General features: G+C 41.0%; 1 protein-coding gene across 1 annotated transcript in view; it reads left to right on the top strand.

The window, feature by feature from the left end:
- Window positions 1-14,933, top strand: part of LOC138287530 (protein mono-ADP-ribosyltransferase PARP12-like) — a 267,415-nt gene that overhangs the window by 23,219 nt on the left and 229,263 nt on the right. Inside the window, exon 3 of the mRNA XM_069228004.1 lies at window positions 3,960-4,221. Within this exon, the coding sequence (XP_069084105.1) occupies window positions 3,960-4,221 (262 nt within the window). The remainder of the gene's footprint in view (window positions 1-3,959; window positions 4,222-14,933) is intronic.

The following is a 14,933-nucleotide window of genomic DNA, read 5'->3' as shown; positions in this document are numbered from 1 at the left end:
CAAAAGACACCTATAGCAAAGACAGAGGAAGAGAAAAATGAAAAAACTTCACAAAGTGAGAAAGCAGAAAGCTGCAAGAGTGAGCTGAAGGGGCGGGAGTGGCTGTAAGTGGATTGAAGAGGCCCGAGATGGCTTCAGGATTACGCTGCCTCAGTATTCAGTGCTTGCACATTTAATTGCAGCAGCTGCGTGTTTCAGAGGAAAACTTTGGGCACTGTCACATTTTATTGACACATTAGGCACTGATAGGAACTTAGAATCAAGCCAAATCCACTTTTTAAATGAGAAGCAAAGGACATTAAATCCATCTTTACCCATTATCGGACCGGGCCATGGACGTCATTTAGGAGTCGCAGCTGTGACCCCTGGCTTATCCTTTGCGACCTCTGGCATTGCCCTTGCGACCCCTGGCGTCAGAGGTGGCAAATTCAGTGCCAGGAAGACAGTGGCCGCTCGTCCTTATGGACGTCAGCTGGGGTTCTGCTCTCTTTGTTTTTTATTACACTAATAGTGAAAAATTAAATATTATTCACTTTTAGTACAATAAAAATTTGAATTTGCCTTTCCATGGCAGCTGAGGTAAGGTAAACTGCTTTTAAATGTATGTTGTTTGCGTGCTTGCGGGTGAGAGTGTGTGCGTAAGTGTGAATGTGTGGATGTGTAAGTATGTGTCCCTGAGTGAAAGTGGAGGTCAAGGGGTGCGTGATGTCACTTGGCATTTTGGTGAATTGACGCCTATGGAGCGGGCTTCGCAATATGCCAACCAGTGTGCAAGACAAGCATTACCTTGTCAGCCTGGAGGCAGCACTGCCCCACCGGAGCAACCACATCAAAAATAGAAGTCCTTATCTTTGGTCCAGTCGAGCTGACCATTCTCTGCTCAGCTAGACAGTTTCTGGTGCAGACAAATGAATCACTGGTAAAGATAAACCATGTTACATGTCCAGCAGCCAGGTAGGTGGCAGTGCCATCTCGCCAGGTGATGTGTTAACTGATTGGAGTCAGAAAAAGTTACAACTGAGTGTTCCTAGCTTTCACAAAACACACGTATTCTCCATTTTATGTAGGGTTTATGTACCTGGCCAGTACAAAGATGTCTGTTTAAAAAAAATATAATAAGCCTAATAATATCCTTAAGACTATTAGAAAGTAATCGTACTTAAAAGTAACTATTAAAAATATTAAGAATCTGCAAAGAACGTTATATTTTTCCCTCTGAAATTTAAACTTATACAGAAAATACAATATGAAATGACTTCGAACCTATTTTAGAACTCTGTAAATTAATGGTAAATGTGCATTAAGAAAGCAGATTCAGACTTGCCATGTTCAAAAAGAATATTTAAGCTTTAACCCAAAATCTCAATCAAGTACTAACACTGGAAATTGCAGAATCAGAAAAAAAGTAAATGAAATGGCGGTATTTTTCTATGAGGCGGTAACAGTACTTTGATATGACACACTCCAAGAGCAGGAAATACACACAGTACCATCAAGCTGGCAGTTCAGTGCGGCACTAAAAGTAAAGAATGAAAAGTTATGGTTAGACAAGTTATGGATACCCGTAGTAGTAGACAGTCTAGCTTGTAGGATTCATATCATTGTACGAAAGACAACAAAAGTTTAGCACAATTCCACAGTAATTCCATTCTGGGCTGAAACGGGGTGACGGAACACTAGACTTTCCATCATGCAATCCCTGATGTTTCCTGAGTCAGGGAGAAAAAGAGACCTTGCATTCACTGGAAGATGGGAAGGACTGTCACTCCTTAAAGGGTGAAGTTTTGCATCTGCTAGTCATCCACAGGTGGATCGATTTGCACGGTATTCAGTCCATGGAAATGCAGGCTACAGATCTCCAGCCAGAAGAAACATTTGGAAAGTCAATAGGTCTGGGTTTAATGTGGCAAATCCAGCAAACACAAGCCTGCAAAAATGATGTTTTCATCCAATAGCACATTAAGGCCAGACATATTAACTTTGTCAGTGCGTGGTGGTGGTGGGTTATTTATTGTGTAGGTTCCCTTAGTGCCTCAAAAAGTTTACATAGACAATGAATCTAGTTAAAACTGTTTTCTCTCAAAGAGTAATGGTTTGCCTTGTAGTGCAAAGTTGTAGGATTCATCTGAAGAAACATTATTGACACCTTTTGTAGTACTTTAAATCAAATTGCTTTTAATACATGAAAGGTAAGTAACTCGAATATAATGCATGGGTGCCTGCAAATCCGGTATAACATCAAATTGTGAGTGTCATTAATACAACCTTGTTTGCAAATCACTAGCTAAGTTAGTAATACTATTACAAATTTACTCTGCAGCAATAATATATTAAAGTTGAGTTGGGACATCAAAATGCCTCCTGACTCTCCTGAGTTAACACTTGCTGTGAAAAGCAGCTTATTCAATAGAACACTTACCTGCCATTTAAGAAAATATAAGGAATATTAGATTTTCAGCTCCTTTTCTTTTCAGCTTACTATCTTGAAAATTAAAAGTAATTAGTAGTATATGGCAAAATGTTTATATATTGATTCTTTGGAGTTGAATACACGGCAGCAGCAATCCGTTCTCATTTTATCACACATTATTAAAACGAAAAATTAGCTCAACATTCATTTTTATTAAATAGCTTAAATATGTTTTCATGGGAAGTTACAAGTTGCATGTTGATGTTTTTAATTTCTCAGTATAGTACCCAGAAGATGTTTTAGATTAGAAGTAAGAGAGAAACGATTTAAAAGAGATTGAGAAGTGATGAGACATTGTATTGTAAGGAATAAAATACTCTCTACTATAGGTAAGAAGGCTATTACAGATCACCGAATAGTTCTTTTACCTTATAAACTTTGTCCTCGTTGCTGTATTTGGTCACGTACCTCATTGGTGACTTGCAATATCTTTATAAGATACAATAATAAATAACTTATGTACAGGCATGAAACCATTGAATGGTGTAAAGATTAAATAATAAGATACCAATGCAAACCTAAGTTTTATGCTACAATTCTCTTAACAAACTGTGGTTCCAAGGTGTTAATTGTATTTGACTTGTTCACAATAGGCACACAATACTTTAATGGTTTCCTATATAATATTTTGCTTTCCCATAGCAAGACCAAAAGGATTGTTTTGTAGAGACTGCTGTTATCTAGTGTACCAAGAACATGTATTGGTTGTGTCTATCTACGTTTAGAGGGAGGAGTCGTACCTTTTATACCTTTTGCACTCACAATAAGGTTAGCCAAGTGGATGTATTTGGTTGCAACCAAATTATGGATTGAATCCCTATACCTGAGTAAACAAAATCAAAGCTTAAGGGTCAGTTTCATGTATTAATGCAGGGGAGACTGGTCGTTCTGCCACTTGTACTTTCCCTGTTGGTCTGCAGGCTAGAGGACTGTTTTCAGAGCAGGATGGGCAGTATGTCACAACCATGCCAACATGCCCACATTCTATTTGCCTCCTCCTACAGTGTGGGACTGGTTTGAACTTTTTCCCAGGGCTACTTTTAGATTCCTAGCCGTCCTTTTACTACAGCATAAAAATTTGACAGGGATGTCTGCTACATCCATAAATATATGTTTGCATTCAAGCATTTGCTGAGAAAATAAGACCCAATATACATGGGGTGCCAGCATTTTCAATAGAGCGAAAAGTTGCGAAGCTAAAATCCAGGAGTCATGAAATGGGTGTTGTGATTCACAGTAGGGATTTCAAATTCCAATGCTCCTTTTGCAAATCCTTGGAGTCATTAAGGATGAAACTACAAGGGGGGTTCACTAGAAAATGCTCTAGAAAATGCATCACACAGTAATTAATTATAAGATAAAATCCTAGTCCAGATACTGATGTCATTGTCACTACGTTTTAGATTTCTGTAATGTCACTGTCACGGTCTGAGGGTAAATATGTATTTTACCTCTTAGAGACAAGTTTGTTAATTCTCTCCCACTAAAGGTATGTAAGGAGTACCAGAGTGAAAGGAAGGACACCTGCACAAAGGGAGCAAGTTGCAAAGGACTCCATGTCTGTGGATTCTTTGCCCGGGGCACGTGTCGGAATTCCAAATGCAGTCGATCTCACAACCTATTGGACCCCACCAACATGCGTATGCTGCAGATACGTGGGCTGAGTGGGGAGATTGCCCAAAACATCCAGCTGATGCGGACGCACCAATGCAACGAGGCTCAAAAAGGGACTGAGAAAAACAACAAAAAAGGTAAGGAAGTGAGAAAAGTGAAGATCCACTGGTTACAAAGTGTTCTGTAAATTATCACATCTTTCTTTGCAATACCTTACCTCCAATATTAGAATTTACTCTGTAAGATCAGCAACTGATTTATATTCTTCATTTGGACACCCTTCCAGCAATATAACATAGTGCTGCATGGCTAAGTCAGTAAAACTAAAAAAAATTATCCACCGTTTTCCCCAATAGTTGTCCATTCTACTTCTCGCTATTAAAGCCTTCATAGGCGCCTAGCGAGAACTCCATTCAAAGGCCACGTCCTGATGTCCTAATCTCCCACTGCTTTGCCATCCATTTCCACAGCACTATGGGCCAGATATAGGTAGAAAGCAATTTGCGAGTTGCAAATTGCGAGTCCTTCCGACTCGCAATTTGCAACTCGCAAATTGGTATGCAGAAAGGTGTCTCAGACACCTTCTGCGACTCGCTATGGGGTCGCAAAGACCCACCTGATAAATATTTATGAGGTGGGTCGCAGTTTGCGACCCCATAGCGAGTCTAGGCACTCACGGGGATGGTGGCCTGCTGGATACAGCAGACCACCATGTCCGTGACTGCTTTTAAATAAAGCATTTTTTTTTTTCTCTTTGCAGCCCGTTTTCCTTAAAAAACTTTTTGATTCGGTTTTTTTCAGAGCAGGCAGTGGTCCATCGGACCACTGCCTGCTCTGAAAAAATAATTTTGTGCGCATTCACAAAGGAGAAGGGGTCCCATGGGGACCCCTTCCCGTTTGCGAATGAGTTACCATCCACTTCAAGTAGATGGTAACTGTGAGTTGGTGCGAGTCGCAAATAGGAAGGGAACACCCCTTCCTACTTGCGAGTCGGAAACACATTTTGTGAGTCCGTTCCAACTCGCAAAATGTGTTTCTGCATCGCGTGAGGGCATTAGCGCCTCGCAAACTGCGTTTTTCGCTGTTTGCGAGGCGCTAATGCCTTCGTACATCTGGCCCTATGTTCCTTTTCTCAGCTTCACACCTGGCTTATCACTCTCCAGATCCATGTCTTCTGAGTCATCCTGCATGTTAACTTGGCGCCCACTCACACTATCTCCCAAGCCAGCCAGTCTCACAGTCCACAAGTTTAAGGCTCATGCAGGAGCGCACATGGAAGCGGAAGGTAGTCTCCATCCAATGGATTTTTGTAGCTGACTGTGAAGCAAGAGATTTAGCAATAGATTTGCAATTTACATTTTGTGAAGCGCATTAGGCCACAAAGTGAGGACCAGGAACCAATATGGAAAGTTTAGTAGGTTTACTACAAATTAGTACTCAGTCCAATACAGGTGCATATTAAAATCAAATTATAAAGATACATAATTGATAACATTTATAGAGCGTGCAATTGCCCTCAGGCATCTTGGCGCTAATGTCGGCTAGAATGTGAACAAATGTTCAGCTAGTTGACTAGTGGAGTTGTAAAAAGCCAGGTTTAATGTTGTTTTCTGAAGTAGAGATAATTCGTTTGATTTCTGAGATGCCAGGGCATTTTATTCCAGAGTTTACCGGTGGTGAGGGTAAAACTTTGACCAACCCAAGATACTCTTTTAAAGTGGGGAAATGCAACTGTTCTTGATATAGCTGAACAGCGGGCTCGACTGAGGGTGTACCACTTGACTTTAGTTTAAAGGTACTCAGGGTCCAAATTATGGAGTGATTTATGAGCAGTGCTTAGTGCCTTGAAGGAAATTCATTTCTTTACAGGGAGCCAATGCAGCTGCAGCAGGGCTTCTGATTTAAACTTTTGGACTTTCGTTAAAAGACAGGCGGCTACATTTTGGAGAATCTGCAATTTATTCAAAATCTGTTGTTGGGTACTCGTATAAAGTGCTTTGCAGTAATCAAGTCTGGATAAAATCCAGAGCAATGATTATCAGCTTCTGCAGTCCAAAAGGAATAAATGGGACAATCATTCCTAATTATTTTTAAAAAGGAAACAGGAGGAGGTGAGCTTGCAGATCTGGTCAGAAAAGGTTAGAATAACATCAAAAATGACTCCTAGGTTCCTAACTTTCAGAGCCAGAACAGGGAGGGGACCCAAATGATGGGGCTTCCAGGATGTATTCCAAAAGATTGTATCTCTCTCAAACAAAAGGACCTCATTTTTTCAGAACTGAGTTTCAGACAATTCTGTGCCATCCAACTTGCAACCTCATTCATGCAGTTGTTAAAGGGTAAGGCATTGTCGGCAGAGTCCGTAGAGAATGACACTACAATCTGCATATAATTTGAGTAGGCAATCGTAGAGAGTCCGAATGAGAGAATCAGTCTGGCCAGGGGCGAGACTCAAAGATGACCCCTGGGAGGCACCACAGGATAGGGAGAAGGGCTGCAATGTAAATTCTCCCATGGACAAACTGTTCTCTGTTGAGAAGAAAGGAAGAGAACAGTTTGAGGGCCAATCTTCCTACGCCTGTGGCAGGTAGGTGGTCAATTAGTACGGTGTGGCCAACTGTGTCAAAGTCTGCAGAGAAATCCAACAGGATATCCGCAGCCTTTCCTCCATTGCCAACTATTGATCTGATTTCCTCTGTGGCAACTATTAGGGCAGACTCTGTGCTGCAATGTTTTGCAAATAATCCAAATTGGGCCATGTCTAACATCACATTGTTCTCTAGGAAACCAGATAGCTCAGAGTTTAGATGTCTTTCGAGTATTTTAGCTGGCATCGGTAGGCATGAAATAAGGCACTAACTTTTAGTCTTGTAAGGGTCAAGAGGGGGTTTCTTTAACAATGTGCGAATAGATGTATTTTTCCACATCTTAGGGAATTGACACTTGAAAAGAATACTGTTCAGAAGATTAGTGAGAGGACCTGCTACCGTATCTGCTATTTCATGAAGAAGTTTGGGGGGGGGGGGGCAGGGGTCGGAAGGAGCTCTGGACTTAGTGATTCCTATTAGTTTTATAATCTCTTCTTCTTTCAGTAGAGGAAACTCATTAAACTGGGTTTTACTGATTGATGGAATTTCATGACTAAACTCAGATGGACTATTGTTGTGGCTAATGTCAAATTCATATTATGCTTTTGCCACCTTGGTGTAAAAGAAATGTGCTAGGTTATCGCATAAAGATTGGCTAGCGTGGTACTTTGTTGGTAATAATATGGTTAGAAAGAGTCTGAACTGTGTTAAAAAGTTCCTTGGCTGCGTTTTTTTGCTGAGGTTATTTTACCAGGGTAACAATGTGTATTAGAAAGAATAATCTGCTTTTTGTTCTCCAAAATACTTTGCTTAAATGTATCTCTTTCATCTGAATTATAGCTTTTCCTCCACTTCCTTTCCTTTCTGCAGCATTTTTGTTTTAGAAATATTAAATGAAAAGAGAACCAAGGTGCAGACAATTAAGTTCTCTGTTTTTTAAAAACTTTTGGGAGAGCTAGCTTCATGGCTGCTTGGCTAATCCAATTGGAATAGCTAACTGAGTCAAGGTCAGGATCATTTACCAAAGCTGGCTGTGAGGCACCTAAAGTAGTGATAAGTTAATTTCAGTTAATTTTATTCCAGGCACAATGTTAAATAGGTTTTGTAATTGTATCTGCTAGAATATTTAAGGATGGGGGTTTTAGAGTAAACCTGATGGCATTGTAATCTGACCAGGTGAGTAGAAGTATCACATCCAATTTTAAATCTTGGTTTCTTGAAAAAAATACCGTCCAAAATGTGCTGTGCTAAACGCGTGGCCGTATTTCTTAATTGATTATAGTTGAAACAGGCGAGGATGTCAATGAGTTGCTCCGTCTCTTTATTGGCAAAATTATCAAAGTGGAAATTAAAATCACCTAAAATGGTGAAGGTTGAGAGCGACATACAGGATTCAAGAAGGTAATTGATTGATTTTAGGAAAGATACTCGTGGGCTTGGTGGTCAATGTAGAAGAAGTCCATAAAAACATAATTATTAGTGAGTCCGCATTTGAAAATAAGTGCTTCACAATTTAATTCAGTTACTGGATGGCAGGTAATTTCCAGAATATTGCCGTAGAATGTGAACTAGCAAGCTGAATCGCCAAAATAAATTCAGTCTCAATAGCAAAGGCACACCGAGATTAAAGTAATAGCAATACAGATACTAAGAAACAGTTTCTTCAGCACACTACAAGAAGGCAGCTTAGCTGGACTGCAGGCTGTCTCATTATAACACATGCCTTTTTCAAGCACTGGTTATATCCTTGCATAAAACATCACTTACAGCCTGTGGAATCATAGCATTCACATAACACTTATAACTTCTCAGATTACATCATTTGTCACAATAAAGTGCATCGTAGAGTGGCAAATTATAGTGTTTTCTGGTTGGGAAGCTGAAAAGAGTGTGTAACGAGGTACCCTACTTATAATAATTAGAAGGTGGTGGATAAATTGTAAATGAAAGTTATAAATATATCTTTAGAATTTTTAAAGTTTGTGTAGTTTAAGCTTGCTTTGTATAGGGATAAATAAATCTAAGCCTTAACCTTTGTGTTTTTCATTGAATTTCAATGTTTTAATATTTTTAATAGAAGTGTGTTTCAAATGGTAGAGTCCGGTGTCTGAGAGTTGTTATGTCAAGTGTTGTATAGTACAATGAAGGAGAGTGTTATAAAGTCTATTGTTATAGAGTGGCGTATTGCCAATTAGAATGGAGTTGAGTAGAGTAGAGTGTAGGGGCAAATATCACATCTAGTAAAGGTTTATATAGTGTAGTGGCATGGTCTCATATAGTGGAATTAAGAATCATAGACTAGAGCAGTGAGTACGGTAGACTGCATGCCAAAGAGTAGAGTAGGGTGTCATAGATAAGAGTAGAGTGTTTTAGAGTGGAGTGGGGTGAAGTCGAGTGTCATAGAGTGGATTATTGTCAAGTGGAGTGCCATAGAGTACAGTGGAGTGTTGTGTTGTAGGGTGGAGCTCTGTGTCATACAGTTTGGTGACGTGTGATAAAGAGAAGTTGAGTGCCATGTCGTTGGGTGTCATGCACTGTAGCACAGTGGCATAGAGTGGATAGGCATAGAGTGTAGTAGAGTGTCATAGAGTGGCATAGGGTTTAATACAGTGTTGTAGAGTGGAGTTGCATACAGTGGAGTAGAGTGCCGGACAGCGGAACAGCACAGAATGGAGTATGGTACAGTGCCATAGAGTGAAATAAATTGCAGGAGAGTAGAGTATAGTGGAGGGGAGTATGCTGGAGTGGGGTAGTGTAGATTGGAGTAAAGTGCCATAATGTGGAGTGATGTGTCGTAGACTATAGTGGTGTGAAGTGCAGTAGAGTGGAGTGGCATAGCATACAGTTGAGTGAAGTGTCATAAATTGAAGACCCATGTTGTACAGTAGAGTGTAGTGGTGTGGTGTAAAGTACTGAAACGTGATGTGGACTACAGTGGAGTAGAGGGGCATACATTCTAATTGAGTTTTGGATAGTGGAATGGTGGACAGTACAGTACCGTGTTGAAGAGTGTGGCGGAGTGCAGTGGCATACAGTGTTATAGAGTACAATGTCGTACAGTGGCATAGAGCGGAGTGGCATACAGTGGAATAGAAGGGCAGAGCGGAGTATTGTGTCACAGAGTAGAGTGGAGTAAAGTGGGGTGCAGTGACATACAAAGAGTGGCATGCAGTATCATATAGTGAACTAGAGTATCGTAGCAGCATAGAATGTAGTAGAGTGTTGTACAGAGGCATACAGCATAGTACAGTGTTGTACAGTGGAGTGTAGGAGTATAAACCAAGTGTAACATGTCAGAGAGTGGCATACAGTGTAGTAGAGTGTTTCAGAGTGTAGGTGCATGGAGTACAGTAGTGTGCCAAACAGCGGAGCTGTGTAAAGTGGATTGTTGTATAGTAGCATAGAGTGAAGTAAAGTCTCATACAGTAGAGTAGAGTTGAGTGGAGTGGTGTAACGTGTGTAGTAAAGTACAATAGAGTGTATTGGTGTGTCATAGTCTAGAGCAGAGCGGCATGGAGTGGAGTGGAGTGGTGTAGCATAGGTAGTAAACTGTTATAAATTGGAGGGGGTCTCCTACAGTAGATTGGAGTGCTGTACCATGTATAAAATGGTTGAAAGGTGGAACAGAGTGTTGTACAATGGATTGTACGGGCATAGAGTATAGAGTTGGACATTGGCATGTATGGGAATAAAGTTGAGTAGAATGTCGTAGAGTTCCATAAAGTGCTGTAGACTTTTATAGAGTAGAGCTAAAAAGATTGGAAAAAAGTGTCATACAGTGGAGCGGCATAGAGTGGAATGACGTACAATGTAGTGATGTAAAGTGGATTACCGTAAAGTGGAGTAGCATACAGTGGAATAGCTTACACATGAATACTGGATGGTGGAGTATAGAAAAGTGGAGTAGAGTGGCGTGGAGTGGATTAGCATAGAGGGCGTACATTGAAGTGGCATAGCGTACGTACATTGAAGTGGAGTAGCATAGAGTCGAGGAAACTGATAAACTGGAGTGGCATCTCATACAGTAGAGTCAGTCAGTCAAAAAAATGTTTATTTGGACTTTAGCCTTTAAACAACGCATAGTAGTGTTACCACATGATCATCGTAATACATATGTACACAATTTAAATCTCATTGTGCAATAAATATCTAAAACAATATTAAAAATCATCATCAGAATACATGTGCATAGATATAAAATCATATCTTGCAATTTTAAAAGTGAAAATTACCAAATTAAGAATCTAATAGAACCTCTTTAACATCCTTTAATCTTCCTAAGGCACATGTCACATCCAAATACCTCATATCGATTAGAGGTGCCACAGCTTGCCTTTAAAACGACTTTCCATATTCTCTGAAACTTTGTGCAATGTATGAGGATCTGCGAGCAGTCACACTTTACTTTTAATCTACAAGTGCATTTAACAGGTGCAGCCATCATTTTTACCTTGCTGTTACTATGGCATGGGGTTGGACCAGTTTAGACCAATTATGAATCTTAGTATATCTGCTCTCTACCTGTGGTTTGGTAATGCATCCACTTAGGAAAACCACTCCTCGCTTTGCCATGACTTTAGCATAAAATGAACCAAAGATGTCCTTTGTAAATATTTAATATCAGCCCCAAAAACCTAAATATTCCATCCAGGTGTTTTCTGATGCCCTTAACCCACATCCATTTGCTGTGTGCAATCTTGTTTTTGCACAGTATCTAGTTTTTACCCTTCTTCTGTTTTCAGGTGCAACCAGAATCTTACTGCCTCAGCATACACCAGAAACTTCAATGATTTTGTTCTTGTCTCAAATTTTATTGCTTGAATCATAGAGGATCTTGGGAGTGACAACAAACTTTTCAAACATTTCCCCTCCTCTTATTCCAAGCTAATTTTGCCACTTAGGCTTAAAAACTCAACTCCATACTGGAATTCTGGATGGATCATGGCCACATAGACAGTTAATACTGGTCTTAGGGACATCTCCCTATAACCTTTACTCATTTGTTTATGTCCATTTATTGATATCAGGGCTCTAACTTTGAGTGATTCAATATGTTCGTTCCACCTTAATCTCTTATCGGACCATACCCCTAGGTACTTACATTTGTTGACTATTTTTAATTAAAAAAGATCCTAAGTACCTTTCAAAGTTTACCACTTTTTTCCCAAAGCACATCAGCTTGGTCTTATCCATGTTTACCACTAACTTTTTCTTGTTACAGTACTCCATAAATGAATTCAATTACCCTTGAAGGCCTGTTTCTGTCATATCCATGATAACGAGGTAATCTGTGTATAAAAGGCAAGCTATATGGGTACCATTCATTTTTGGGCTGGGGCCTTTAGAAGCGGCTAACACCGATGGTAGGTCAGCAGTGAGCAAAGAGAAGAGCAGAGGGGCCAAAACCCATCCCTAGCGCAGCCTGTTACCATTTAAGGGCCCGATTTAGATCTTGGTGGACAGGTTACTCTGACACAAATTCCAGCCAGCAGACATGCGGGCAGGGAATGAGATGAAATTATTGCTCCTGCACGCAGGGAGCTGCATTTTCAGCAGCTCCCTAAATGCAGGGGCAATGCCGGCTCCCACAGTAATGCGGGAAATTTAGCAGTAATATAGATTATGGTGTGCAGAGTAACACAAAACAGTGAACTGTGTTGCCTTGCTTTTCTCCGGATTTACCAATTAATGCAGGGTGACGCATGGTAGCCTTGCAACCCCAGGGAGTCCACCCTCGGGAGGTAACTGTTTGCTTTTGCTTGCTTGCTCCCACCAAGCAAAAGCAAACACCCCGCTTTCAGCAAGTGGGAGCTGTCAAAATGCTCCTGCTTACTGAGAGCGGAGTTTTCATCTTTTTCTCTACCTGCAGACATGTGGGCAGGGACAGAGATGAAACTTTTGCTCCTGCATGCAAGGAGCTGCATTTTCAGAAGCTCCCTGCATGCAGGAGCATTGCTGGCTCTCGCAGGAATCAGGGAGCCAACTGGGACCGCAGGGGCCTTGAGGCTCCCCCCACAGTCCCCAACGTCTAGTGAAAAATAATTATGACTCCTGCCCTGCTGTCTTTGATTATAAAAATGCGCAGTGCAGGATTCCTTGTGGCACAACATTCATTTCACAGAAAAAAACATCAACAAAACCTCTTACAGGTATAAACAAAGCAAGTGCCCAAATCGAAGCTCCACTTCTGTAAAGTACTAATCATCCTAACCTCGTGCGCATGGCCAAGGCATTTCCAGCATGGAAAGTTATCTGCACACCTTGAAGGAGGTGTTTGTATCCTTGCTTTTTTTTAGCTCAATATCTCATGTAGTGACTGTGATAAGTGGATGCTTTCTTGTCATCTATTGCTGAGACCAGCTATCATGTTATCCCTTTTTAAAAATACAAGTATGTGAATTGGCCGGTAAGCCCCACTCTTTTGGCCCAGCTCCATATACATTAGTGATATGCAACGTGTCCCCCAATTTTTTTTCCAAAGAAGATGGACAGCTTATTAAAAGAACCCCCTGTACGCGTTTCACACCGATTTTGGAGATGCTTTCTTGATGCACAGGAATATGATCACACTTGCACCAAACAAATAAGCACTTCATGAGTGCAGTGGGGTAGGCCCTAAGGTAACTATAACTCGCGCCCTCGCCATGCTCTTCTAATTACCCCAGATATTACAGCACTCGTGACATCTTTTATAACATCATTGGAAATATCACTGTAACAGTTGCAGAAACATTATTAATGAGAAAACTCTGCATGGCGGGGCGCGTGTTACAGTTACCTTAAGACATGAGTTATAGTTACTTGAAATAATTCTAACTATATCAGCTATATTTCTGGGGTTTTGTATGTTTAACCTTTGTTATTTTAAAGTGAATTTCTATGTTTTTGTGTGTTTTTTAGTTCTAATTCCTTACTATAACGTCCCTGTAACCTTTTGTTTTTTAGTGAAATCACCCAAAGGCGTTCACTACTAGGTAGTTATAATTAGGACTGCTTTCCCTCGGACAAGGCATTTTTTTGTTTGCTAATAACTTTGGTGCCATTTGACAAGTCTTCACAAAACTTTCCCAAAAAAATAAATCCACTTTAGCTCCTTCCTGGAAAGTTTGGGGGAAATCCATCAAGTGGGGACTGAGAAAAAAAGGTAGGTCAAAAAAGCAAATTTCCCCATGCATTTTCCATAGTCTTCTTCAGTCAGGGCTACAGCAAAAACTGCTCAACAATTACACCAAATTTGGCAGGGAGCTAGATCTTGCTCAAAAGATTGTGCTTTTGTGATTTGGTGTGAATCCATTCAGGAGTTTTCCATTCCAGCCGGCCACCAAATTTATGGAATGGCGCAATCCGGCGCAAAGGGTTGGCTAACGTTAAGGAAAATAATGTTAGCCAAGTGGGGGTGGCAGTATGGGAGAAGGGGGGTTTGCACTGAAAAATAACGTTAGGCTAGTTAGAGTGAAAAAAAATGACTCTAACCAGCCTAAAGGCATTTCTTGACACTAAAACCTACCATACCACATGACTCCTGTCTTACAAAAGACAGGAGTCATGCCCACCAAACCAGTGGCCAGCACAGGGGACAAGGTTCCCCTGAGCATGGCCACTGCACCCAGTGCCATGTAGGTGGGCCCATTTCAGGGCCCCCAATGGCACTTAAAATATATTTTTAAAATACTTACCCCTACTTACCCTACTTACCTGGGATGGGGTCCCCCATCGTCCAGGGGTCCCTGGGGCCTGGGGAGGACACCTGTGTTGAACCATGGAAATGAGTTCCCCTAACGCCTGCCTTGACCCAAGCGTTAGATAATGGTGCTAAGCCCGCTTAGCGCCATTATTTAAGCCCACCTCCCTCCTGTGCACCATTTTTGCACGGGAGGATACATAAGGTGCTAGGGCCTTAGAGTCATTTTTTGGATGGGAACGCCCACCTTGCATCTCATTGACGCAAGATGGGTTCACGCATCCAGAAAATGACTTTAACTCCAATATTTTGACGTTAGACTAGTCTAGCGTCAAAATATAAATATGGAGTTAGGTTTGTGCTGAATTAGCGTTAAAAAAAAATGATGCTAATTCAGCACAAAGCAAGTATAAATCTGGGCCACAGTGTTCTGACTGGCCCAGAGAGCTTTTTCTCCCCTGGGCCATCTCCCTCCCGTGGGAGTCAGACTTCCGTGGGAGCGAGCGCTTTGACTGGCTGCTAGCAACATGAGAACTATGTTGCTGGCAGCCATTACAGGAATTGGGGACTTAGGGTGTCA

Source organism: Pleurodeles waltl, chromosome 4_1 (genome assembly GCF_031143425.1).
Source record: "Pleurodeles waltl isolate 20211129_DDA chromosome 4_1, aPleWal1.hap1.20221129, whole genome shotgun sequence".
NCBI lineage: Eukaryota > Metazoa > Chordata > Amphibia > Caudata > Salamandridae > Pleurodeles > Pleurodeles waltl.
This window is presented reverse-complemented; position numbering and strand designations above follow the sequence as displayed.